At 58.2% G+C, this 13322-nt stretch overlaps 1 protein-coding gene across 1 annotated transcript; it reads left to right on the top strand.

Moving 5' to 3' along the window:
* Positions 1-1018: 1018 nt before the first annotated feature.
* Positions 1019-12980, top strand: LOC138750116 (octapeptide-repeat protein T2-like; the record flags this gene model as incomplete). The annotated part of the gene is made up of 4 exons (XM_069912250.1): positions 1019-1075; positions 7352-7420; positions 10586-10622; positions 12958-12980. Coding segments are annotated over exons 1-4 (186 nt in total), but the record flags the coding sequence as incomplete, so codon positions are not given.
* Positions 12981-13322: the final 342 nt, after the last annotated feature.

Genomic DNA, 13322 nt, shown 5'->3' with positions numbered 1-13322 from the left:
AGTGAGTCAATGAGAGAGGGAGGGAAGGAGAGAGGGAGGGAAGGAGAGAAGGGCAGGGGAGGGAAGTAGAGAAGGGGAGGGAAGGAGAGAGGAAGTAGTGAGCGAGGGACGGAGACAGGTAAGGAAGGAGAGTGGGAGCCAAAGAGAGAGGTAGGGAAGGAAAGATGGAGGGAAGGAGAGATGGAGGGAAGGAGAGAGGGAGGGAAGGCGAGAGAGTGGGAAGGAGAGTGGGAGGGAAGGAGAGAGGGAGAGAAGGAGAGAGGGATGGAAAAACAGATGGCGGGAAACATATAGGGAGGGAAACAGAGAGGGAGGGAAGGAGAGAGGGAGGGGAGAGGGAGGGAAGGAGAGGGAGGGAAGGTGAGGGAGGAAAGGAGAGGGAGGGAAGGAGAGAGGTTTGGGAGGAAAGGAGAAAGTGAGGGAAGGAGAGAGGGAGGGGAGATGGAAGGAGAGTGGGAGGGGAGGGAAGGAGAGGGTGGGGAGAAAAGGAGAGAGGGAGACGAGAGGGGATGGAATGCGAGAGGAAGGATAGAGGGAAGCAAGCAGAGAGGGAGAGAAAGAAAGAGGTAGGGAAGGATAGAGGGAGGGAAGGAGAGGGGGTGAAGGAGAGAGAGCGACGAAGGAGAGAGAGAGGCAAGGACGGTGGTAGGGAAGGAGAGAGGGAGGGAAGGAGAGAGGAAGGGAAGGAGGGAGGGGGCAGGAGAGAGGGAGGGCAGTAGAGAGGGAGGGAATGAGAGAGGGACGGAAGGAGAGAGGGAGGGAAGGAGAGAGGGATGGAAAAACAGATGGCGGGGAACAGCTAGGGAGGGAAACAGAGAGGGAGGGAAGGAGAGTGGGAGGGGAGAGGGAGGGAAGGAGAGGGAGGGAAGGTGATGGAGGAAAGGAGAGGGAGGGAAGGCGAGAGGTTTTGAAGGAAAGGAGAGAGTGAGGGAAGCAGAGAGGGAGGGGAGAGGGAAGGAGAGTGCGAGGGGAGGGAAGGAGAGCGAGGGGAGGAAAGGAGAGAGGGAGACGAGAGGTGATGGAATGCGAGAGGAAGGATAGAGGGAAGCAAGCAGAGAGGGAGAGAAAGAAAGAGGTAGGGAAGGATAGAGGGAGGGAAGGAGAGGGGGTGAAGGAGAGAGAGCGACGAAGGAGAGAGTGATGGAAGGACGGTGGTAGGGAAGGAGAGAGGTAGGGAAGGAGAGAGGGGGCAGGAGAGAGGGAGGGCAGTAGAGAGGGAGGGAATGAGAGAGGGACGGAAGGAGAGAGGGAGGGAAGAAAAGAAGGGGAGGGAAGGAGAGAGGGAGAGGAGAGGGGATGGAATGAGAGAGGAAGGGAAGATTAGAGGGTGGGTAGGAGGGATGGAAGGAAAGAGAGGGAGGGAAGGAGAGAGGGAGGGAAGAGAGAAAAGGAGAGGAGTGAAGGAGAGAGAAAGGGAAGGAGAGAGGAAGGAGAGAGGTAGCGAAGGAGAGAGGGATGGAAGGAGAGGAAGGAGAGTGGGAGGGAAGGAGTTAGGGAGGGTAGAAGAAAGTGAGGGAAGGAGAGACGGAGGGAAGCACAGAGGAAGGACAGAGGGAGGGAAGGATAGAGGCAGGGAAGGAGGGAGGGAAAGAGAGAGGGTGGAGAGATGGAAGAGAGAGGGAGTAGAGATGGTGGGAAGGAGAGAGGGAGGGAAGGAGAGAGGGGGGGAAGGAGAGAGGGAGGGAAGGAGAGAGGGAGGGAAGGAGAGAGGAAGGGAAGGAGAGAGGAAGGGAAGGAGAGAGGGGGCAGGAGAGAGGGAGGGCAGTAGAGAGGGAGGAATGAGAGAGGTACGGAAGGAGAGAGGGAGGGAAGGAGAGAAGGGGAGGAGAGGGGATGGAATGAGAGAGGAAGGATAGAGGGAGGGATGGAGAGAGGGAGGGAAGAGAGGAAAGGAGAGGAGTGAAGGAGAGAGAAAGGGAAGGAGAGAGGAAGGAGAGAGGTAGCGAAGGAGAGAGGGATGGAAAGAGAGAGGTAGGGAAGGAAAGAAGGAGGATAGGAGAGGGGGCGAAGGAGAAAGAGAGACGAAGGAGAGAGTGAGCGAAGGACGGTGGTAGTGAAGGAGAGATGTAGGGAAGGAGAGAGGGAGGGAAAGAGAGAGGGAGGGAAAGAGATAGGGAAGGAAGGAGAGAGGGAAGGAGAGAGGGAAGGAGAGAGGAAGTATAGAGGGAGGGAAGGAGAGATGATGGGAAGGTGAGAGGGAGGGAATGAGAGAGGGAGTGGAGAGGGAGGGGAGAGGGAAGGAGAGAGTGAGGGGAGAGAGGGAGGGAAGGTGAGGGAAGGAAGGAGATGAAGGGAAGGAGATGGAGGGAAGCAGATGGAGGGAAAGAGAGGGAGGGAAGGAGAGGGTGGGGTGGCAGGGAAGGAGAGGGAGGGATGGAGAGGGAGGGAACGAGAGGGAGGGAAGGAGAAGGAAGGAAGGAGAGGGAGGGAAGGAGAGGGAGGGAAGGAGAGGGAGGGAAGGAGGGAAGGAGAGGGAGGGAAGGAGAGGCAGGGAAATAGGGCAGGAAGGAGTGAGGGAGAGAAGGAAGGAGGGAGAGGGAGGGAACAAGAGGGAGGGGAGGGGAGGAGAGAGGGAGGGAAGAGAGGGAAGGAGAGGAGTGAAGGAGAGAGAGAGGAAGGAGAGAGGTAGCAAAGGAGAGAAGGATGGAAGGAGAGGGAGGGAAGGAGACAGGGAGGGGTTATGTAGGGAAGGAGTTAGGGAGGAACGGAGAGAGTGAGGGAAGGAGAGACGGAGGGAAGGACAGGAAGGACAGAGGAAGGGGAGGATCGAGGCAGTGAAGGAGGGAAAGAGAGAGGGTGGAGAGATGGAAGAGAGAGGGAGTAAAGAGGGTGGGAAGGAGAGAGGGAGGGAAGAGAGGGAAGGAAAGGAGAGAGGGAGGGAAGGAGAGATGGAGGGAAGGAGAGAGGCAGGGAAGGAGAGGGAGGGGGCAGAGGGAGGGAAGGAGAGAGGGAGGGCAGGAGAGGGAGGGAAGGAGAGGCAGGGAAGGAGAGCGAGGGAAGGAGAGGGAAGGAGAGGAAGGAGAGAGGGAAGAGAGAGGAAGGAGAGAGGGAGGGAAGGATAGTGGGAGGGAAGGAGGGAGGGAAAGAGAGGGAGGAGAGAGGGAAGGGAGAGGAAGGAGAGAGGGAGGGAAGGAGAGAGGGAGGGAAGGAGAGCGGGAGGGAAGGAGAGAGGGAGTGGGGAGAGGGGGCAGGAGATAGGGAAAGCAGTAGAGAGGGAGGGAAGGAGAGTGGTAGTGAAGGAGAGAGGGAGGGAAGGAGAGCGGGAGAGGAGAGGGGATGGAATGAGAGAGGAAGGATAGAGGGAGGGATGGAGAGAGGGAGGCAACGAGAGAGGAAGGAGAGAGAGATGAGACAGGGAGGAATGGAGATAGGGAAGAAAGGAGAGGGAGGGAAGAAGTGGGAGGGAAGGAGATGGAGGGGAGGGAAGGAGAGGGAGGGGAGAGGGAGTGAAGGAGAGGGAGGGAAGGTGAGGGAGGGGAGGTATGGAAGGAGTGGGAGGGTAGGAGAGGGAGCAGAGGGGAGAGCGAGTCAATGAGAGAGGGAGGAGAGAGAGGGAGGGAAGGGTAGAGGGAGGGTAGGAGAGAGTGAGGGAAGGAGAGAAGGGCAGGGGAGGGAAGTAGAGAAGGGGAGGGAAGGAGAGAGGAAAGAGTGAGCGAGGGACGGAGACAGGTAAGGAAGGAGAGCGGGAGGCAAAGAGAGAGGTAGGGAAGGAAAGGTGGAGGGAAGGAGAGAGGGAGGGAAGGCGAGAGAGTGGGAAGGAGAGAGAAAAGGGAAGGAGAGTAGGAGGGAAAGAGAGAGGGAGGGAAGGAGAGAGGGATGGAAAAAAGATGGCGGGAAACAGGAAGGGAGGGAAACAGAGAGGGAGGGAAGGAGAGAGGGAGGGGAGAGGGAGGGAAGGAGAGGGAGGGAAGGTGAGGGAGGGACGGAGAGGAAGGGGAGGTAGGGAAGGAGTGGGAGGGAAGGAGGGATGGAAGGTGGGGAGAGAAGGAGGGATGGAAAGAGAGGGAGGGAAGATGGAGGGGAGGGTAGGAGAGGGAGTGAAGGAGAGTGGCAGGGAAGGAGAGGGATGGAACGAGAGAGGGAGGGGAGAGAGGGAAGGTGAGGTGGGATCTAGATGAGGGAAGGAGAGAGAGAGGGAAGGACAGAGGAAGGAGTTATGGAGGGAAGGAGAGAGGGAGTGAAGGAGCAAGGGATGGAAGGAGAGAGGGAGGGAAGGAGAGAGGGATGGAAGAAGAGAGGGAGGGAAGGAGAGAGGGAGGGAATGAGAGAGGGAGGGAAGGAGAGAGGGGCAGGAGAGAGGGAGGGCAGGAGAGAGGGAGGACAGGAGAGAGGGAGGCAAAGAGAGAGGGACGGGAGGACAGAGGGAGGGGAGGACAGAGGGAGGGGAGGACAGAGGAAGGGAAGGAGAGAGGGAAGGAATTAAAGGAGGAAAGGAGAGAGGGAGGGAAAGAGAGAGGGAGGGAAGGACAGAGGGAGGGAAAGAGAGGGAGGGAAGGAGAGAGGGAGGGAAGGAGAGAGGGAGGGAAGGAGAGAGGGAGGGAAGGAGAGAGGGAGGCAAGGAGAGAGGGAGGCAAGGAGAGAGGGAGGGAAAGAGAGAGGGAGGGCAGTCGAGAGGGAGGGAAGGAGGGAAGGAGAGAGGGGAATGAGAGGGAGAGACGGAGAGTGAGGGAAGGATGGTGGGAGGGAAGGAGAGAGGGAGGGAAGGAGAGAGGGAGGGAAGGAGAGATGGAGGGAAGGAGAGAGGCAGGGGAGAGGGAGGGAAGGAGAGCGAGGGAAGGAGCGGGAGGGATGGAGAGGGAAGGAGAGGGAGGAGAGAGGGAAGAGAGAGGAAGGAGAGAGGGAGGGAAGGATAGTGGGAGGGAAGGAGGGAGGGAAAGAGAGAGAGGAGAGAGGGAAGAGAGAGGAAGGAGAGAGGGAGGGAAGGAGAAAGGGTTGGAAGGAGAGGGAGGTAAGGAGGGAGGGAGAGACGGAGGGAAGGAGAGAGGGAGGGAAGGAGAGAGGGAGGGAAGGAGAGAGGGAGGGAAGGAGAGGGAGTGGGGAGAGGGGGCAGGAGATAGGGAAAGCAGTAGATAGGGAGGGAAGGAGAGTGGGAGTGAAGGAGAGATGGAGGGAAGAAGAGAGGGAGAGGAGAGGGGATGGAATGAGAGAGGAAGGAGAGAGGGAGGGATGGAGAGAGGGAGGGAACGAGAGAGGAAGGAGAGAGAGAGGAGACAGGGAGGAATGGAGATAGGGAGGAAAGGAGAGGGAGGGAAGAAGAGGGAGGGAAGGAGATGGAGGGGAGGGAAGGAGAGGGAGGGAAGGAGAGGGAGGGAAGGAGAGGGAGGGAAGGGGAGGGAGGGAAGGAGAGGGGGCGAAGGAGAAAGAGCGACGAAGGAGAGAGTGAGGGAAGGACGGTGGTAGTGAAGGAGAGAGGTAGGGAAGGAGAGAGGGAGGGAAAGAGAGAGGGAGGGAAAGAGATAGGGAAGGAAGGAGAGAGAGAAGGAAGGAGAGAGGGAAGGAGAGAGGAAGTATAGAGGGAGAGAAGGAGAGAGGATGGGAAGGTGAGAGGGAGGGAAGGAGAGAGGGAGTGGAGAGGGAGGGGAGAGGGAATGAGAGAGTGAGGGGAGAGAGGGAGGGAAGGTGAGGGAAGGAAGGAGATGAAGGGAAGGAGATGGAGGGAAGCAGATGGAGGGAAAGAGAGGGAGGGAAGGAGAGGGTGGGGTGGCAGGGAAGGAGAGGGAGGGATTGAGAGGGAGGGAACGAGAGGGAGGGAAGAAGGAAGGAAGGAGAGGGAGGGAAGGAGAGGGAGGGAAGGAGAGGCAGGGAAATAGGGCAGGAAGGAGTGAGGGAGAGAAGGAGGGAGGGAGAGGGAGGGAACAAGAGGGAGGTGAGGGGAGGAGAGAGGGAGGGAAGAGAGGGAAGGAGAGGAGTGAAGGAGAGAGAGAGGAAGGAGAGAGGTAGCAAAGGAGAGAAGGATGGAAGGAGAGGGAGGGAAGGAGACAGGGAGGGGTTATGTAGGGAAGGAGTTAGGGAGGAACGGAGAGAGTGAGGGAAGGAGAGACGGAGGGAAGGACAGAGGAAGGACAGAGGAAGGGGAGGATCGAGGCAGTGAAGGAGGGAAAGAGAGAGGGTGGAGAGATGGAAGAGAGAGGGAGTAAAGATGGTGGGAAGGAGAGAGGGAGGGACGAGAGGGAAGGAAAGGAGAGAGGGAAGGAAGGAGAGATGGAAGGAGAGAGGAAGTATAGAGGAAGGGAAGGAGAGAGGATGGGAAGGTGAGAGGGAGGGAAGGAGAGATGGAGTGGAGAGGGAGGGGAGAGGGAAGGAGAGAGTGAGGGGAGAGAGGGAGGGAAGGTGAGGGAAGGAAGGAGATGAAGGGAAGGAGATGGAGGGAAGCAGATGGAGGGAAAGAGAAAGAGGGAAGGAGAGGGTGGGGAGGCAGGGCAGGAGAGGGAGGGAAGGAGAGGGAGGGAAGGAGAGGGAGGGAAGGAGAAGGAAGGAAGGAGAGGGAGGGAAGGTGAGGGAGGGAAGGAGAGGCAGGGAAATAGGGCAGGAAGGAGGGAGGGAGAGGGAGGGAACAAGAGGGAGGGGAGGGGAGGTGAGATGAAGGGAAGAGAGGGAAGGAGAGGAGTGAAGGAGAGAGAGAGGAAGGAGAGAGGTAGCAAAGGAGAGAAGGATGGAAGGAGAGAGAGGGAAGGAGAGAGGGAGGGAAGGCGAGAGAGTGGGAAGGAGAGAGAAAAGGGAAGGAGTGTGGGAGGGAAGGAAAGAGGGAGGGAAGGAGAGAGGGATGGAAAAACAGATGGCGGGAAACTGATAGGGAGGGAAACAGAGAGGGAGGGAAGGAGAGAGGGAGGGGAGAGGGAGGGAAGGAGAGGGAGCGAAGTTGAGGGAGGAAAGGAGAGTGAGGGAAGGAGAGAGGTTTGGGAGGAAAGGAGAGAGTGAGGGAAGGAGAGAGGGAGGGGAGAGGGAAGGAGAGTGGGAGGGGAGGGAAGGAGAGAGGGAGACGAGAGGGGATGGAATGCGAGAGGAAGGATAGAGGGATGCAAGCAGAGAGGGAGAGAAAGAAAGAGGTAGGGAAGGATAGAGGGAGGGAAGGAGAGGGGGTGAAGGAGAGAAAGAGACGAAGGAGAGAGAGAGGGAAGGACGGTGGTAGGGAAGGAGAGAGGGAGGGAAGGATAGAGGATGGAAAAGAGAGAGGGGGCAGGAGAGAGGGAGGGCAGTAGAGAGGGAGGGAATGAGAGAGGGACGGAAGGAGAAAGGGAGGGAAGGAGAGAAGGGGAGGGAAGGAGAGAGGGAGAGGAGAGGGGATGGAATGAGAGAGGAAGGGAAGATTAGAGGGTGGGAAGGAGGGAGGGAAGGAAAGGGAGTGAAGGAGAGAGAAAGGAAAGGAGAGAGGAAGGAGAGAGGTAGCGAAGGAGAGAGGGATGGAAGGAGAGGAAGGAGAGTGTGAGGGAAGGAGTTAGGGAGGGTAGCAGAATGTGAGGGAAGGAGAGACGGAGGGAAGCACAGAGGAAGGACAGAGGGAGGGAAGGATAGAGGCAGGGAAGGAGGGAGGGAAAGAGAGATGGTGGAGAGGGAAGAGAGAGGGAGTAGCGAGGGTGGGAAGGAGAGAGGGAGGGAAGGAGAGAGGGGGGAAGGAGAGAGGGAGGGAAGTAGAGAGGAAGGGAAGGAGAGAGGGGGCAGGAGAGAGGGAGGGCAGTAGAGAGGGAGGAATGAGAGAGGGACGGAAGGATCGAGGAAGGGAAGGAGAGAAGGGGAGGGATGGAGAGAGGGAGAGGAGAGGGGATGGAATGAGGGAGGAAGGATAGAGGGAGGGCTGGAGAGGTGGAAGCAAGCAGAGAGGGACGGAAAGAGAGAGGTAGGGAAGGAAAGAGGGAGGGAAGGAGAGGGGCGAAGGAGAAAGAGCGACGAAGGAGAGAGTGTGGGAAGGACGGTGGTAGTAAAGGAGAGAGGTAGGGAAGGAGAGAGGGAGGGAAAGAGAGAGGGAGGGAAAGAGAGAAGGAGGAAAAGAGAGAGGGAAGGAAGGAGAGAGGTAAGGAAGGAGAGAGGGAAGGAGAGAGGAAGTATAGAGGGAGGGAAGGAGAGAGGATGGGAAGGTGACAGGGAGGGTAGGAGAGAGGGAGTGGAGTGGGAGGGGAGAGGGAAGGAGAGAGTGAGGGGAGAGAGGGAGGGAAGTTGAGGGAAGGAAGGAGATGAAGGGAAGGAGATGGAGGGAAGCAGATGGAGGGAAAGAGAGGGAGGGAAGGAGAGGGTGGGGAGGCAGGAAAGGAGAGGGAGGGAAGGAGAGGGAGGGAAGGAGAGGGAGGGAAGGAGAGGGAGGAAAGGAGAGGTAGGGAAGGAGAGTGAGGGAAGGAGAGGGAGGGAAGGAGGGCAGGAAGGAGTGAGGGAGAGAAGGAGGGAGGGAGAGGGAGGGTACAAGAGGGAGGGGAGGGGAGGAGAGAGGGAGGGAAGAGAGGGAAGTAGAGGAGTGAAGGAGAGAGAAAGGAAGGAGAGAGGTAGCAAAGGAGAGAAGGATGGAAGGAGTGGGAGGGAAGGAGAGAGTGAGAGGAGAGGGGATGGAATGAGAGAGGAAGGGACGATTAGAGGGTGGGAAGGAGGGAGGGAAGGAAAGGGAGGGAAGAATAGAGGGAGGGAAGGAGAGAGGGAGGGAAGTGAGGAAAGGAGAGGAGTGAAGGAGATAGAAAGGGAAGGAGAGAGGAAGGAGAGAGGTAACGAAGGAGAGAGGGATGGAAGGAGAGGAAGGAGAGTGGGAGGGAAGGAGTTAGGGAGGGTATCAGAAAGTGAGGGAAGGAGAGACGGAGGGAAGCACAGAGGAAGGACAGAGGGAGGGAAGGATAGAGGCAGGGAAGGAGGGAGGGAAAGAAGAGGGTGGAGAGATGGAAGAGAGAGGGAGTAGCGAGGGTGGGAAGGAGAGAGGGAGGACAGTAGAGAGGGAGGAATGAGTGAGGGACGGAAGGATAGAGGGAGGGATGGAGAGGTGGAAGCAAGCAGAGAGGGACGGAAAGAGAGAGGTAGGGAAGGAAACAGGGAGGGAAGGAGAGGGGGCGTAGGAGAAAGAGCGACGAAGGAGAGAGTGAGGGAAGGACGGTGGTAGTGAAGGAGAGAGGTAGGGAAGGAGAGAGGGAGGGAAAGAGAGAGGGAGGGAAAGAGAGAAGGAGGGAAGGAGAGAGGGAAGGAAGGAGAGAGGGAAGGAAGGAGAGAGGGAAGGAGAGAGGAAGTATAGAGGGAGGGAAGGAGAGAGGATGGGAAGGTGACAGGGAGGGTAGGAGAGAGGGAGTGGAGTGGGAGGGGAGAGGGAAGGAGAGAGTGAGGGGAGAGAGGGAGGGAAGTTGAGGGAAGGAAGGAGAAGGAAGGAAGGATGGGGAGGGGAAGGAGAGGGAGGGAAGGAGAGGGAGGGAAGGAGAAGGAAGGAAGGATGGGGAGGGGAAGGAGAGGGAGGGAAGGAGAGGGAGGGAAGGAGAGTGAGGGAAGGAGAGGGAGGGAAGGAGGGCAGGAAGGAGTGAGGGAGAGAAGGAGGGAGGGAGAGGGAGGGAACAAGAGGGAGGGGAGGGGAGGAGAGAGGGAGGGAAGAGAGTGAAGGAGAGGAGTGAAGGAGAGAGAGAGGAAGGAGAGAGGTAGCAAAGGAGAGAAGGATGGAAGGAGAGGGAGGGAAGGAAAGAGGGAGGGGTTAGGTAGGGAAGGAGTTAGGGCGGGAAGGAGAGAGTGAGGAAAGGAGAGACGGAGGGAAGGACAGAGGAAGGACAGAGGGAGGGAAGGATCGAGGCAGGGAAGGAGGGAAAGAGAGAGGGTGGAAAGATGGAAGAGAGAGGGAGTAGAGAGGGTCGGAAGGAGAGAGGGAGGGAAGGAGGGAGGGAAGGAGAGGGAGGAGAGAGGGAAGAGAGAGGGAGGGAGGATAATGGGAGGGAAGGAGGGAGGGAAGCAGAGGGAGGTGAGAGGGAAGAGAGAGGAAGGAGAGAGGGAGGGAAGGAGAAAGGGAGGGGAGAGGGAGGGAAGGAGAGGGAGGGAAGTTGAGGGAGGAAAGGAGAGTGAGGGAAGGAGAGAGGTTTGGGAGGAAAGGAGAGAGTGAGGGAAGGAGAGAGGGAGGGGAGAGGGAAGGAGAGTGGGAGGGGAGGGAAGGAGAGAGGGAGACGAGAGGGGATGGAATGCGAGAGGAAGGATAGAGGGATGCAAGCAGAGAGGGAGAGAAAGAAAGAGGTAGGGAAGGATAGAGGGAGGGAAGGAGAGGGGGTGAAGGAGAGAAAGAGACGAAGGAGAGAGAGAGGGAAGGACGGTGGTAGGGAAGGAGAGAGGGAGGGAAGGATAGAGGATGGAAAAGAGAGAGGGGGCAGGAGAGAGGGAGGGCAGTAGAGAGGGAGGGAATGAGAGAGGGACGGAAGGAGAGAGGGAGGGAAGGAGAGAAGGGGAGGGAAGGAGAGAGGGAGAGGAGAGGGGAAGGAATGAGAGAGGAAGGGAAGATTAGAGGGTGGGAAGAAGGGAGGGAAGGAAAGGGAGGGAAGAAGAGAGGGAGGAAAGGAGAGAGGGAGGGAAGAGAGGAAAGGAGAGGAGTGAAGGAGAGAGAAAGGAAAGGAGAGAGGAAGGAGAGAGGTAGCGAAGGAGAGAGGGATGGAAGGAGAGGAAGGAGAGTGTGAGGGAAGGAGTTAGGGAGGGTAGCAGAAAGTGAGGGAAGGAGAGGCGGAGGGAAGCACAGAGGAAGGACAGAGGGAGGGAAGGATAGAGGCAGGGAAGGAGGGAGGGAAAGAGAGATGGTGGAGAGGGAAGAGAGAGGGAGTAGCGAGGGTGGGAAGGAGAGAGGGAGGGAAGGAGAGAGGGGGGAAGGAGAGAGGGAGGGAAGTAGAGAGGAAGGGAAGGAGAGAGGGGGCAGGAGAGAGGGAGGGCAGTAGAGAGGGAGGAATGAGAGAGGGACGGAAGGATCGAGGAAGGGAAGGAGAGAAGGGGAGGGATGGAGAGAGGGAGAGGAGAGGAGATGGAATGAGGGAGGAAGGATAGAGGGAGGGATGGAGAGGTGGAAGCAAGCAGAGAGGGACGGAAAGAGAGAGGTAGGGAAGGAAAGAGGGAGGGAAGGAGAGGGGCGAAGGAGAAAGAGCGACGAAGGAGAGAGTGTGGGAAGGACGGTGGTAGTAAAGGAGAGAGGTAGGGAAGGAGAGAGGGAGGGAAAGAGAGAGGGAGGGAAAGAGAGAAGGAGGAAAAGAGAGAGGGAAGGAAGGAGAGAGGTAAGGAAGGAGAGAGGGAAGGAGAGAGGAAGTATAGAGGGAGGGAAGGAGAGAGGATGGGAAGGTGACATGGAGGGTAGGAGAGAGGGAGTGGAGTGGGAGGGGAGAGGGAAGGAGAGAGTGAGGGGAGAGAGGGAGGGAAGTTGAGGGAAGGAAGGAGATGAAGGGAAGGAGATGGAGGGAAGCAGATGGAGGGAAAGAGAGGGAGGGAAGGAGAGGGTGGGGAGGCAGGAAAGGAGAGGGAGGGAAGGAGAGGGAGGGAAGGAGAGGGAGGGAAGGAGAAGGAAGGAAGGAGAGGGAGGAAAGGAGAGGTAGGGAAGGAGAGTGAGGGAAGGAGAGGGAGGGAAGGAGGGCAGGAAGGAGTGAGGGAGAGAAGGAGGGAGGGAGAGGGAGGGTACAAGAGGGAGGGGAGGGGAGGAGAGAGGGAGGGAAGAGAGGGAAGTAGAGGAGTGAAGGAGAGAGAAAGGAAGGAGAGAGGTAGCAAAGGAGAGAAGGATGGAAGGAGTGGGAGGGAAGGAGAGAGTGAGAGGAGAGGGGATGGAATGAGAGAGGAAGGGACGATTAGAGGGTGGGAAGGAGGGAGGGAAGGAAAGGGAGGGAAGAATAGAGGGAGGGAAGGAGAGAGGGAGGGAAGTGAGGAAAGGAGAGGAGTGAAGGAGATAGAAAGGGAAGGAGAGAGGAAGGAGAGAGGTAACGAAGGAGAGAGGGATGGAAGGAGAGGAAGGAGAGTGGGAGGGAAGGAGTTAGGGAGGGTATCAGAAAGTGAGGGAAGGAGAGACGGAGGGAAGCACAGAGGAAGGACAGAGGGAGGGAAGGATAGAGGCAGGGAAGGAGGGAGGGAAAGAGAGAGGGTGGAGAGATGGAAGAGAGAGGGAGTAGCGAGGGTGGGAAGGAGAGAGGGAGGACAGTAGAGAGGGAGGAATGAGTGAGGGACGGAAGGATAGAGGGAGGGATGGAGAGGTGGAAGCAAGCAGAGAGGGACGGAAAGAGAGAGGTAGGGAAGGAAACAGGGAGGGAAGGAGAGGGGGCGTAGGAGAAAGAGCGACGAAGGAGAGAGTGAGGGAAGGACGGTGGTAGTGAAGGAGAGAGGTAGGGAAGGAGAGAGGGAGGGAAAGAGAGAGGGAGGGAAAGAGAGAAGGAGGGAAGGAGAGAGGGAAGGAAGGAGAGAGGGAAGGAAGGAGAGAGGGAAGGAGAGAGGAAGTATAGAGGGAGGGAAGGAGAGAGGATGGGAAGGTGACAGGGAGGGTAGGAGAGAGGGAGTGGAGTGGGAGGGGAGAGGGAAGGAGAGAGTGAGGGGAGAGAGGGAGGGAAGTTGAGGGAAGGAAGGAGATGAAGGGAAGGAGATGGAGGGAAGCAGATGGAGGGAAAGAGAGGGAGGGAAGGAGAGGGTGGGGAGGCAGGGAAGGAGAGGGAGGGAAGGAGAGGGAGGGAAGGAGAAGGAAGGAAGGATGGGGAGGGGAAGGAGAGGGAGGGAAGGAGAGGGAGGGAAGGAGAGGCAGGGAAATAGGGCAGGAAGGAGTGAGGGAGAGAAGGAGGGAGGGAGAGGGAGGGAACAAGAGGGAGGGGAGGGGAGGAGAGAGGGAGGGAAGAGAGGGAAGGAGAGGAGTGAAGGAGAGAGAGGGAAGGAGAGGGAGGGAAGGAGAGGGGGCGAAGGAGAAAGAGCGACGAAGGAGAGAGTGAGGGAAGGACGGTGGTAGTGAAGGAGAGAGGTAGGGAAGGAGAGAGGGAGGGAAAGAGAGAGGGAGGGAAAGAGATAGGGAAGGAAGGAGAGAGAGAAGGAAGGAGAGAGGGAAGGAGAGAGGAAGTATAGAGGGAGGGAAGGAGAGAGGATGGGAAGGTGAGAGGGAGGGAAGGAGAGAGGGAGTGGAGAGGAGGGGAGAGGGGAATGAGAGAGTGAGGGGAGAGAGGGAGGGAAGGTGAGGGAAGGAAGGAGATGAAGGGAAGGAGATGGAGGGAAGCAGATGGAGGGAAAGAGAGGGAGGGAAGGAGAGGGTGGGGGTGGGCAGGGAAGGAGAGGGAGGGATGGAGAGGGAGGGAACGAGAGGGAGGGAAGAAGGAAGGAAGGAGAGGGAGGGAAGGAGAGGGAGGGAAGGAGAGGCAGGGAATAGGGCAGGAAGGAGTGAGGGAGAGAAGGAG

Source organism: Narcine bancroftii, assembly GCF_036971445.1.
Source record: "Narcine bancroftii isolate sNarBan1 chromosome 8 unlocalized genomic scaffold, sNarBan1.hap1 SUPER_8_unloc_2, whole genome shotgun sequence".
NCBI classification, from domain to species: Eukaryota; Metazoa; Chordata; class Chondrichthyes; order Torpediniformes; family Narcinidae; genus Narcine; species Narcine bancroftii.
The sequence above is the reverse complement of the archived record's forward strand: the minus strand, read 5'-3'. Positions and strand labels throughout refer to the sequence as shown.